Source organism: Medicago sativa, chromosome 7 (assembly GCF_051527215.1).
Source record: "Medicago sativa cultivar Bolivia chromosome 7, Bolivia_mono, whole genome shotgun sequence".
In the NCBI taxonomy this organism is placed as follows: Eukaryota; Viridiplantae; Streptophyta; class Magnoliopsida; order Fabales; family Fabaceae; genus Medicago; species Medicago sativa.
The window spans coordinates 48,978,820-48,993,001 of record NC_140755.1 but is presented as its reverse complement, the minus strand read 5'-3'; the positions used below and the strand labels follow the sequence as shown (position 1 = coordinate 48,993,001).

The following is a 14,182-nucleotide window of genomic DNA, read 5'->3' as shown; positions in this document are numbered from 1 at the left end:
GATCTTTGACTGTTGCACGGTTAAGTGTTACACAACAGACCAAGGCTCTAGATACCAATTGAAGGTGAGAAAAACACAAGAAGGGGGGTTGAATTGTGTTTTGAAAAATTCTTCGTTTCTCCTAAAAACTGAACACACTGATCAGAAGCTAAGTGAGACAGCTTCTGAAGTGATTATCAGAATCTAAATGCAGCGGAATAAAACGGAGAGAGAGAAGAAGAACGACACAAAGCAATTATACTGGTTCCTTCCACAATCCGAAAGTAGTCCAGTCCCCCTTGCACTTCCAAGGAGATTTCTAAGAGTAATATCTGATTACAATTGCTCAAGCACACAAGCAAGAGACTTCCTTTGCTCAAGCACACAAGCTAGAGACTTCCTTTGCTCAAGAACACAATCAAGAGACTTCCTGCTCAAGCACAACTGCAAGAGACTTCCTAACTAAACAAAATTACACAGAAAATTGTTTAAGGTTGAACACTTGATATACAATCAGAGGTGCTCACAATATAAATCAGATACAGACTCAATGGACTTAAGAATTTCTAAGATATGACTTTGAGACACAGAAATTCTAAGTGAATGCAGAACAATTTCAGCAGATGTTTGGCACTTGTAAAAATGTTGTGAGTCTTTCGTTCAGCGTTCTTGCATTACCAAAACTCTAAGTCTTCACTCCTTTATATAGAGGTGTGAAAGAGACGTTGTGAAATTGCCAGCACACCAAAGAGTCGTTGTTGAAGCTTGATCTTTCACCAATGATATTTTGCCTGATTTGGTTGTTGTCCTATGAAGAACAAATTTGAAATCCATTCCTTATCCAAAGGAACATCTTTGCAGGCGAAGCCGTATTCTGAAGCTGTTTTCTTGTCTTGTAGCGTGGACACAAAACAGAGTAGTGGAGAAGGTGGTTGTACAGTTCGTATAGAGGTACAATGTCAACGCTTTCGTCCAAAATTGCAAGCACATGCCTTCAAACACCTTTGAAGTGACCGTTGCAATGTTCCACTAGTTTTCTGCTATGTTTTCGAATCCAATAGACAGCTTTTGCAATGTAGATTCTTCAATCTTTGAATCTTTTGCAAATCCAGTTGATCTTCAGCTTCTGGTGAAATGACTTCTGATGAGGCAGCTTCTGATGATGCAGCTTCTGCAGGTGCAGCTTCTGATGATGCAGCTTCTGATGATGCAGCTTCTGATAATGTGGCTTCTGGACCTCTTGTCTTCAGGAGCACAATTCTTCAGGAGCACTATTTCTTCAGGAGCAGCTTGACTTCAGGAGCGCTTTTACTTTCAGGAGCGTATTGCCTTCAGAATCATCTAAGCTTCATTTTCTTTTGCTCTTTATTTGCTCATTTAGAAACAATTAATGAAGTAACTTTTTAACTGTGGTCCTGTACACTTGAACAAATATTAGCTAGTCCAATTTACAATTTTTAATACCTTGTTATCATCAAAACTCTTTGAGGTTCATTGTTAAACACATTTTGTTCCAACAAACTTGCCCAACCAAGAAGCGCATATGTTGCAGTCTGCACAGCATCAGTAGGCTGCCATCATGCTACAGACTGGTGTGCAGGTCCAAAATGCCAAATCGGGTCCTGTTGTGTCGCAATGGGTGCCACCTAGCAGCGGGAGATTTAAATGCAATATCGACGTGGCCTTTTCAAACACTTTCCAATGGACTGGTATTGGAGTGTGTCTCAAGGATGATCATGGAACGTTTAGTTTAGCTAAAATGCTGCAGTATGATCAAGTTTATCCGGTAGCTGTTGACGAAGCACTAGGTCTCTACCTTTCCATTCAATGGATGCAAGACATGCAATTCGACAACGTGGACTTCGAGCTAGATTCTAAGATTACGAGGGATGCTTTTAACTCCCGTCAGACAGATGTTACAGAATTTGGCAATATCATTGATGTCGAGTGCAATTTTTTTTCCTCCTTTTAGAGGTTATTAGGCGACAGGCGAACGCGGCGGCTCATGCTTTAGCAAGAGAAGCCACTTCCTTAGCCAGTCCCAATATTTATTATGTAATCCCACAATGTATTGAATCTATTATTATAAATGAAATGCTATAAGCATCTTTCCTTCAAAAAATGTTTTTGGTCCCTATAAATATGTAAACTTTTCTTTTTAGTCCATGTAAAAAATTTCTTCAACTTCCCAAAAGTTTTCCATCTTCATTTTTTGTCCCTACATTAACGTAAACTCATATGTAGAATTCATATTTTTGAATAAAATTTTGCCGAAAAATTTATAATATTATAAGAATCACTCCATATTTTTTAAAATAGGGACTAAAAGTAATAAGTGAAAATTTTATAGAGACTAAAAGTTGAAGGAAAATTTTAGAGGGACTAAAATGAAAATTTGATATATTTATAGGGAGCAAAAACATATTTAATCCTAAAAATTAAATATGTTTAGTGTTTACTTTATAGGGTTAATTATGTTTCTAGTCCCTATAAAATAGCGACCTTGTAAATTTAGTCCTTACTTAATTTTAATAGCATTTTTAGTCCCTATAAAAAAAAATTTACTTATAATTTTAGTCCCTGCTAAAACAAAGTTTGATTAATTATCATTAAACTCTTTATATACATGTACTGACAATGTAAAAAAAGTAAAAATTATACAAACGTCTAAGTTGATTTTAAAATGTATATATGTGATAATATTATTTTCAAAAATAACTACACAAATATCGAAATGGTGATATATGATTAAGTTGATGATTTTCAAAATATATTTTACATAATAGTAGAAATATACTAAATTCATTTTATGTGTATGTATGAGGGCTGGGCAAAAACGGGTCGACCCGAATTAACCCGATACAATTTTAACCATTCGGTTCGGGTTAATTCGGGTTACGGGTTGATCGGGTAGACATTGCGGGTTACAGTGGGTCTATTCGGTTCGGTTCGGTTTATGATTTTGAACCCGTCGGAACCCGTTCTAACCCGTTCAACCCTAATTTTTCATTTTATTCTCATAGCCCAATACTCTATAGCCCAAGTTTTTTCTCCTAAGCCCAATATTGTTTCCCTTTCCACTATAAATTCCATACTTCAACACAAATTTTATTAGAAAACCCTAGCATCAGCCGCACATACAACTTCTTCCAATTTCTTCTTATACTTTTCTGATCTTCCCTCAATCACATAATTTCTTTCTCAATCTTCAATTTCTCTCCAGATCTTCTTCTCTGAATTATCTAACGCTTAAAGTTTTCATTTTTAAAGATTCCTTGAATGATATGTTTGCTATTTTCCTAATCTTCTTTTCTGTATCATTCCTGGATCTACAATTTATTATTTCTATTTTCTAGAAGCTCTTTTTTCCCCTTTTCTCCATTCAATGTGATATTTATTTGACATATCAAATAATTAACTGGAAAATTATATATATATTTGATTTGATTGAAACCATAGATTGGAAAATATGTGGCCCAGCAAATTTAAATCCAACAATTACTGTCCAGATTTATAAAGAAAATGAATTGGACGAGGACAAAAGATATGCCAATGAATCGATGAAAAAAAAATAGATCTACACCAAAAAAGGAAAATAATGAGCAAAATATTTTAAAAACAAATCGATTTGATCCAAAAAAATCATATTGGATTGTGAGGTCAACCCGTTAAACCGAACCGACGAACCCGGTAACCCGAAAAAACCGAACCCGAAAAAACCGAAAGTTAATAAGGGTATGTTTGGGTCTTGCTCTCTAACCTGAGGGTTGCTTCGGATTTGGGGTTTGGGCCCGAACCGACCCGACCCTATGCCCAGCCCTAGTATGTATGTATATTTAGATAAGGTAAGAGTGAGGGAAACATCAAGGAGAGCTAAGATATTCCTGAGAACTCTCATCCTCTATTGCTCACTCATAATATATATATTAAATAAAAAATGGGAAAAATATATACATGTGGGGGACCAAATCAAAACCCTCGGAAAAACAAAGCAAGGAAAAAATATGGAAAAGAAAGCTTGGAAGAAAATAAAGATAGGGGAACCGAAAATTAGGTTGACCGAAGTTGTCCCTAAAAAAACTCCCTAAGACCATCTTCATTAGGAGGGTCTTAACTATTTAAGACCGGTACCTATTAGGTACCCCCAATGGGGAGAATCTTTTTCAGGGTCTTATAAGACCCGGGGTCTTACTTAAGACCTCCACTTTTAAGCGGGACCCGCACTCTTTTAATATTAAAAAATTGAAATATAATGATATAAAACTATTGATAGTTGATTAGTGGGTCCCATTTAAGAACTTTGTGTGAGATCTGTGTTGGAGTGATTGAGTGCCTATTAGGTACCACTATTAAAAAATTATAAATGAGTGATGTGTACATGTGGGACCCATTTAAGCACTCAAAAATGGGTGTCTCCATTGTGGATGCTCTAAGAGGCCCGGGATGAGAGTCCCACCAAATTGTTGCATGAATAGAATGTCTCGTGTTAGCAAACTTATCAGCGCAACCATTGCCTTCCCGAAAAATATGAGAAGAGAGAATATGAATGTCAAGCTGAGAACAGTTATGCCATTGATTCCGAATGCGACAAGGCACAATGGAAGGGTTGTTAAATATCAAGAGAGCACTAGTAGAAGAGTAAGGATCCTCTCCATTTATAGAAATAAATGGAGAATGTCATTTAGAAAGAGATACGCACAAAAAAAAGTTGTGGGCTCTATCATTGAGTGAGTCCTACCATCATTAATTATTTTTTTACTTTTTATGTGTCTTTATGTCTTCAAATGGAACAAATGAATAAAAATATAAATGGAGAGGATCTTAACTCCTAGTAGAAACCTCTCGGTTGTCTCCACTATCAGCTTGGATATTTTCCTTTCCAACCTGTTTGTCGCATGGTTAACATCAGGCATGTTTCCCTTGTGAAATTCCACCTGATGAGCATTTCCAATCCTAGTAATATTGTCTTCGGGAACTGTATGCTCTTCAACTTGAACTATATTTTTTTAACATTTGTCATCTCATTAGTAAGAATAGCATGGTCCTCAACAATAGGCACATGAGACATATTCTTTGGAACATTATTGGTCTCACGTGTAGCAATAGGTCTTTCAAAGGCCTTATAAGAGCCAACTCCATCAACATTTTCTTTCTCCACATATTTAGAAACAATTTTTTGAAAGACACGTCTTAACATCATGACACGTCTTAACGTCATGGCCAATGATTTGGCAATGTGAACAAAAGTCTGGAAGCCATTCATATGAAATTTCCATGTTAAAAGCATAACTGTCACGTTTGACCATCATTTCATAAAAAATGCGGCGAGAAAATAGATATCAACAAATTTCCGAGCGTAGTGCCCAAACACACGGTTCTTTGTGTTAGCATCATTAACTAGTAGAGTGCCTATTGCACCATCAATTTCCAAAAGTGTATGCTCACTCCAATATTCGAATGGTAATTCAAGTAGATGAATACATGCCTGAGCATACGTTTGCCATTGGTAGCATGTATTAAAGTCCTTAACCCACTTAGATAACTAGAGTAAACCTGGCTTCAAATTAAGTGTCCCATGTGCCCAAACCAACCGCATATCCTCAATGGAACCAAAAATGAATCCGAAAAATCCTATGTCAAAAGAAACAAGCCTCCAGGGATGCGTGGTTTTCCAGATTTCTGTCAATTTCAAAGTGATTTCTTTGGCAGTAAAAGGTTTGTCGCCCTTACTAAGAACCAATCTTTCGTGCAGCTTCTTTTGACATTCTAGAAGGGCCTGGTCATAAACTTGTTGTGTTATCTTTATGCACAGTGAATCTCCTTTGATCTCTGACGTGGGGAGGGGAGTGCTAACCACTGTTTCCACATTAGAAACTTCAGGTGCGAAGGACTTAGTGATGGCCTTTGCCGACGGAGGAGGATGTTCTGTGAACGGAACCATACGTGGCCAAGAGCAAACATCGACCATGAGCCAATGACAATAACAACCTATACAATTGGAACGAAAGCTGGAGGTTCGGATGTGTGGAGTAAGCGTGACTCAGTCATGTCCGACACCAAAGGTGTTAGCGCGACTGCGCGTCACCACGATTGCGAAACCTAACCAACAGACGAAATAGGTATGTGTGTGTGTATGTAAAATAAGTGGATAAATATTATACCTATATAATTATTATATCTATATAATTATTATATTATCCTGGTGGATATATATTATTTTCTTTTTCTTATGCAATAAATCACGTGGAATACTTATATTGAATTTAAAAAACAAGTGGATAAAAAGTGGAATACTTATATCTATATAATTATTATATTATCCTGGTGGATATATATTATTTTCTTTTTCTTATGCAATAAATCACGTGGAAAACTTAGGTATGAGTAATTCACTCTTGTTTGTTTGTTTTTGTGTATCTTGTTGTTCGTACGATTTTACAGATGATGCTTGGGGAGGACCTAGCTCGTTAGGGGACCCGCATGATCGAATTCATTGAAGACCCGAAGAATTACATTGAGGAATTTAATTTGGGAGCCTAAACATTGCACTTCACCGAACTTGTTTCTATTACTGCAAGATTTGGTGGCCACCCAACTAGTACTAGTATTACTCGTGAGACCACAAAAATAATTTTACCATTGCAGAAGTTGTACTTAGTTCTTCATGACGTGGGTGTTGTCCCACATGAACCAATAGGACCAGAGCCACAGGAGCCCTTAGTTATCCATATTGATGATCTTACTGGAGTTGTTAAGTATGGAGTGGGAGGAGGTTTTGTACCTAAAGAAGAGGATCCAGATGAGTACCTTGAGGATAGAGAATTCATTAGGGGGAACCTTAATGGCTATATTTAGACATGAATTCTTGCGTGTGAGATAGAGTTTAAGAGTGCTAATTAGTTTGTTGTGGATTAATGCCTCTTAAAACTCCAAATTCTGAACCAAAATCTTGCCACGATTTTGTGGAAATACAAACATCAAACTTTGAGTCAAAAATCAACATTACTTAGAGTAGTTTTTTGTCTCAACCATTTGATTTGCAAGAAGTGCATTGCTAGGAACATTTTTTTCTCCAACACTCTCTATAGCATTGGTGGGTCCAACATTTTAGAAATGGATGAGAGGGTATATGAGAGATTTTAATGCATGAGAAGAAAAGACTGATCTGGATCCTCTCATGCCTTGTTCTCTCTTGCCATCCCTCCTACACTATTCTCAGTGGTTGGATCAATCCATTGGTTTAAAGAGAATTAATAAGTAAAGACCAAATATCTCGATACAGTCAAGAAGGCCTGTTTTCATCCCTTTCTCTTACAAGAGTACATCTTTAATTTTATCTCCAATTCACCACACACGGTGGTAACAGATGATGACCCTCAAATAATTTTCCATTCTGAATTTTTTTTAAAGTAGTGTTCTTAAAAAAAAATGATAATAGATGAGAAAAGGATTAAGTGTATACTAAATTAGATAATATATGTATTATATCTCAAATCTGCAAAACATTGCCACTTTAAATGGTTCAGTGCGGGGTGTAAAAAAGTTGGAGTATGAATTCGTGTGTTCTTAATTGGGAGGTGAGCATTTGAAACCGTAAAGAGGACAAATCATAAAAGAAGATAAAGATGAGAATTGGTGTGTTCTATAATCCTTTTATTTGTCATTGACAGATTATTGTAGCGACTTAGAGGAAGAACATAAAGATGAGAATTGCTAGAGATGAAAAAGAAGAATTGAGAGCAGATAATTTGTGAGTAGCAGTAGGGGCAGTGAAGAAGAAAACAAAACTTACATGTTTCTCTCTCTTAATTTGCTGTCATTATTTGCAGTTTTATTACTCATTCGTTGGATTAATCAAAGGGACAAGAATAGTGCAGGAGGGACCGCATGATAGAAAAAAGCATGAGGGAATCCATTTCCTAAAAAGACAAGGGATAAGAGTTATGTTAATTAAATATATATTTGGTTCAAAATAGTGGAGATGAGAGATTTAATTAAAAATGTGTTTGGTTCACAATCAAAGGAAGAAGATTATAAAATTAATTTACATTTTACCCTTATATAATCTTAAAACACTAGTATTGATAAAAAAAAGTTAACCAAGCGTTAGAAAAAATGTTGAACAGAAAATGTCCGTAACATTTCTCTCACAAGAAAATGAATAGTATTTCATCCGAAGTTTATTACCCTTAAAGAAAATTAATTTACATTTTTACCCTTATATAATCTTAAAACACTATAGTATTGAAAAAAAAAGTTTAACCGAGCGTTAGAATAATGTTGAAAAGAAAACCTGACCGAATTTGACTTTGATTCTCACATAAGACAATCTCTGGTTCTCAACCATAGAATACAAATCAATGATAAATTGTTGAAAAAGTCTCCTTCCCTGAAAGATAACTAAGTTCTCATTATCACGTTCTTGTAAGCGATAAGCCACAAATTCACGAAGCGAGACACGCGCACGTTTCGTTACAGAGCTAGTGGTAGTACGGCGATTGAGTTTGATCTTCTCTTCATACTGATCCTCCCCCAAGGGAAAAAGAATAGGGTACTGGAGTGGATACTTTGAATGGGTTTCATGTATGCGACGCAAACCTCCATCCTTCTCCCTCACAATAATATCTCTACCATCTTCATAATTTTCGAAATCTCCAACAATTAAAGCAGCAACCTCACTAATCTCTGGAACGTTGTAAACTCGCGAGTCAAAATTTCTATTTCGAAACAAACGCAATTTCACTGGAACGTCGACATTAGCCTCATGGAAATCACGAACCATCCTAAAACTTTTAACTAATAAGTTACATTCGTCCATAAGTTTCATCAAATCTTGGACCAAAGAACAATCAAGACCATTTCCATCCGAAAGTTCACTGTGGTAATGCAGGCACCAAAATTTATAAATTTACTATGGATCAGATAAAATATATACACGGATACATCTATAGCTAACAATATTACTTTAATAGTTATCTATGAAAATAAACAGTAAAAAATTAAAAGTAATTCTACCACAAAATAAACAATTCAAATATGAAAAACGCACCTGAAATGCGACATACGATTAGAAACTACTTCATTTTCAGTGTCATAGATGTAAAACTGTGCGAACTTAGAGGCTTGCCCTTGTTCTGGAACCAAACTTCCAATGCGAAAAGAAAGAAAGAAAGAAAGAGAGCAATGGCGTTAATGAGGTTTTGGTATTAGTAAAAGTAGTCTTAGGTTTATGAAATGGCTTTCAATCCCTTATATTCTAACCTATTCCATTATATGGCCTGACGTGATTTCATGGGCATGGCATCCATAAGCAATAATGTGTGGAAATTATCATGGTAGAAGCAATCAATTATGATTAAAATAAGGCCTAGCTACCCGTCAGCAAGTAAAGAACAGTTAGAAGCAATCAATTATATTTATTCACTTTGTTTTTTCTTTCTCTGTTCCAAATACAATGAATAACATGAACAATTGTTTATTTATTATTTAGGCTTAATTGCACTTTTTCCCCCTATAGTTTGCCAATTGTGCGATTTTGCACCCCATGGTTTTAAACGAGCGATTTTCCACCCAATCCTTTCCCCCCTTTCTGATTTCAAGGTCCCCCATGACATTTAGTGATGATGTGTCAGTTTTTGATCATTTAATGTGTGCCACGTGTGTAATTATATTTTTTAAAAAACAAAAAAAATGGTATTTTCATATTTTGAGAAAGGGAGTCACGTGACCCTTCTCATACCCTCACACAGCCAGAAAGTTCAAAAACCTGATCTGGTACACAGCTGAACAGAAACTAACAGCAAGCCTAAACAATACCAAACTGTCAACTGCCTAACAATCACCAAAACACAGTTAAAAAAAAAAAACGCACATCTCCAAGGCAAACACAGCTGCGCCACTAGTCACCAAACAACACCTAAATCAGTTTTACCTTACAAGGACATTTTTCAATAGGATTGATTATTTTTCTGGCAATGGAATAGATTTGATTTGATTAACATTGTCCTAATAATGAAGAATTATGATAACTGTGTCAAGTTACCATGTTGATAATGCATGGAACATTGCAAAAGACTTCATCAGTACCATTGCCATAGGTAGTGGCTTATACAACTCAAACGAAGGTAAAGGACACTTTTTAATATAATTGATGTCTTATTTCAAAGCAAAGCACTAAAAGTTTGTGAAAACAAACAACTGCAAAATTGTAATGTTCCTGTATATGAATGTAAAACTTTTGATCTCTAAATTTGTAGTGTTCTTATATACAATCAAACCAGCAAGAACATTACAATCAACGAGGAAGAAGATTGATGGAAGAAAAGGATAGGAGAAAGCGAGCAAAAGGTAGAAGAATGAGGGAAGAAGATCGAAGGAATGAGGAAGAAGATGGATGGAAATTAGGGATTTCAGTTTTTTATCCCCTTTTGCAAGGGTCACAAAGGGGTCACGTGACTCCCTTTCTCAAAATCTGATAATTATTTTTTTTTGTTTTTTAAAAAATAGAATTACACACGTAGCAAATATTAAATGATAAAAAACAACCACATCATCACTAAAAGTCATGTGGGACCTTGAAATCAGAAAGGGAGAAAAGGATGGGGTGCAAAATCGCTCGTTTAAAACCATGGAGTGCAAAATCGCACAATTGGCAAACTATAGGGGGAAAAAGTGCAATTAAGCCTATTATTTATACCATGTCTGAGCAGATTTTTATAAAGTCCGGAATATGATAATCGTCACACCAATTGTATTCTGTTAATTTTTATGATTAGCTATTATAACAGGAATTATTTTTAAGCCTGAAAATTCTGATTTTTAACGATGAATATTTACGGTGAAAGCTATTCCATTGCCAAAATGGTAGACTATCAACCACGCCGCCTCCAGGATAAAACAAGCCAGCTACAACTGTTCGATTAACTACTGCATTGTAGAAAATCGTTCGAGATTTACACCTTCGAATATGGTACTAAGACCACTCTTTAATACTGAAACCACTTTAATATGGTATTATTACCATTCTATATGGTGCTAAGACCACTCAAATATGGTGTTTCCACCATTCTAACCTTTAAGTTCTCCAAACTTTCAATATGGTACTACGACCACTCAAATATGGTGATACTACCATTTCTCCTCAAATAGAAAAAATATTTAAATAATTTATATACTGTTAAGATCATTCTTAATTCCGACGGGACATTATAATTACGAAAGGGGCTATGATCTTAATAGTACTCTATATTCCGAAGGGACATATATTATCGAAGGGACTATGAACTTAAGACCACTCTTAATTCCGAAGGGACATTAAACCGAAAAGGGACTATGATCTTAAGAACACTCTTAATTCCGAAGGGACAGAAAGGAGTAGAAGCAGAAGAAACTCGTTAACACAAGTCGGAGGGAGAAGAGAGAAACCGCACAGGAAGCATCAACTGTGCGATTTGGTGTGTTTATTGAACTGAGTGGAGTCCTCTATTTATATAGAGATTCTGTAACTGTTTTAGCACAAATTGTGACAACAGTTACTCTTAATGGATAACGTTAAAATGAAGTTTATCCATTAATCAGTTCAACAACACTTGTGGATAGGATCAAAAGAAACAAATCCACAAAAGTGGAGGAAACAAATTATTGGATTTGAATGAAGGAAATATAAGAGATTTAATTAAATTATTATTCTTATCACAACCACCATAAGCTAAATTTATGGGAAGTGATATTCTCGAATAAAAAATAATAACAATTATTATTTTTATCATTATCAAGTATTTAAAATTAAATACCGCAATTTAAACACTACTAATGTGTGTGTTCTATTTTATGTAGGACCCCCACACTCTATTTTTTCAATTATCACAACATTAGATCAAAGTATGATTACTTGGTGTTTAATCTTCCAATTTATTTTCCAACATCACACTAATGTTCCAACAATCCCCCATTTGAATTTAAAAAATGGTTTCAATAATAATGTCAAAACGTTTCTATAAGGTTGCTAATAAACAAAGGTGTCGCCTACAACTTGAACCTCTGCATAGCGAGTAAAATTCTGATTAACAAGAGTTGCTTACAGCATTGAACTCTATCTCAGACATAGAACCCACACACAAACCTTTTCATAAGGTGTATTCTAAAAGTCCGTGCGTTTATGGCCTTGTACGTGTATCCTGGTTTTAACGAACGCTCTAGGTATTCTGCCCCGAATCCCATAGGAACCGGCCCTTAGTTCCACATTTGTATAGGTGAGTCTATCAAGAGTACTCTGTAGCTATGTACTCCACTCCAAATAGAGTATAGATCTCATTAAGAGTTTCTATTATCTCATGCTTCTGTCACTACAGGAATCATGCTTTCTTACTTTTAACATAGCATGTTCTATCACTTGTGACTTGTTATTACCCATTGAACCTATTTCTTGGGATCTCCAGTCATGTAGGTAGGGTTACCATCACTTGTGACCTTTGGGCATTAGTCACATCCTATTGGATGTGTTTAGGACTTTCTTTATAGTAATTCCTTTCGTCAAAGGATTGACTAATTCTTTATCAGTACGTACATGATCTAGTTTAACCGTTCTTTTTTAGAGTAGCTAGCTCTCCAATACTTTATGTGTTCCTGACTTAATAATCATCTCTTACCATTGTGGTAACGATTCTCAATTTTGTAATAGCTGCAGACTATCACAACAAATTAACACTTCTGGAAACGTTTTTATCCACTAAGGGATCTCAACTAGCAAGCATCTTGTCAACTTGCTTCTCCACTAGTTTTCTCTAGTGTTCTCATCTCAGATTCATTCCATAGTGGACTGAGTCAATATCATTTGTTTTTAACAAACAACTCCTTTAGTGATGCTCAATGTGCAAACACTAGTCGCTAAATATTCATCTGAAAAATGTTCTATTTTATATCTCGTACCATTTAAGTACAATAGGTTACTCCTAGTGAAGTAATCTTAGAGTCATAGTCTTCTTAAGGCACCTCATGACTCTTTCTATAGCATGGCAATGCTTTTCATCCATCTACTAGTAAACTTGCACAAGAGTTTCACGACATCGGCAATGTCGGATCTAATACATTCAGTGGCATACCTAAGTGCTGCCAATGATGCTCGTATATTCTGTTTTTCTAACTCCATCTCAAGTGTTCTTACACTTGGATCATAATATATGATTGCAAGTTTACGGTGAAATAATTACATTTCCTTAAGATCTTCTCAACTTTGTGAGATTTATCAAAAAAGTTCTCTTTTCTGATCTAGTAATCTTGAAACCAAGAATTACTTCAACTTTGTCTAGGTCTTTCTTATCAGTGTTATTGATAAACAATGATTTCACATAATTCATAACATGAATCTTTAAATCAAATATGAGCAAGTCGTCTTTATAGAGACATATGATCGTGCAAATATTATTTGTCACTTTCATTCACTTTATACTCATTCGATAGCATTAGAATGTCAAATTTTTCATGTCATTCCTTAAGAGTTTATTTTAGACCTCACAAAGAATTATCTAACTTACAGACCTTGTTTTCTTGTCCATGAATCACAAAACTTTTAGGTTGTTTAATATAGATTTCTTCTTCTAGTTCACCATAAAAAGGCAACTTTCACATCCATTTGGAGTACTATCGAGTTATGAACGGCGGCTAAAGGGACTAGTACTCTTATGGATATGATTTTCGTGACTCGTGAATGAATGTCGAGGAAGTCCATATTTTTCTCTTTGTCTAAAACCTTTGACTACAAGGAGAGCCTTGTATTCATCAACTGTACCATCAGGTTTTAGTTCCTTTTTCCAAAATCCAAATACAACCGATTGGTTTTGCAACTATGAGACAAGTCAATCAAGTGTCATGTTTTGTTAGACTCTAGAAAATTCATTTCATCGTTTATTGCTTTTGCCATAATTCAGCATCCAATGAGGATATAACTTCTTTAAGGCTTAATGAATCTTCTTCCAATGTATAAACCAAGTTCATACTCTTTAGCAATTTTAGCTTTCTTACCTCCTTGAGGTTCTATAACATCTCGTATGATGTTTTCATAACTATTTCTAATTACATGAATGTGATTAGATATAGTGCCCCCACTAGTTCTTAATTTTTAGAAGGGAATTTATTTTGCCCCTACTAGTGTCGTGCTCCCATTAGAGCCCCCACTAGCGCCCCCACTATTCTTTAGTTAAAGGGG

General features: G+C 35.4%; 1 protein-coding gene across 1 annotated transcript; it reads left to right on the top strand.

Moving 5' to 3' along the window:
* The first annotated feature begins 1,558 nt into the window (after positions 1–1,558).
* Positions 1,559–1,951, top strand: LOC146906400 (uncharacterized). Its single transcript, XM_085728814.1, has one exon. The coding sequence runs from the start codon at positions 1,559–1,561 to the stop codon at positions 1,949–1,951; it is 393 nt and encodes a 130-aa protein (XP_085584940.1).
* The last annotated feature ends 12,231 nt before the right edge of the window (positions 1,952–14,182 follow it).

Coding starts and splice junctions, on each gene's coding strand:
- LOC146906400 (XM_085728814.1), top strand. CDS start 1,559: ATGCTACAGACTGGTGTGCAGGTCCAAAATGCCAAATCGGGTCCTGTT.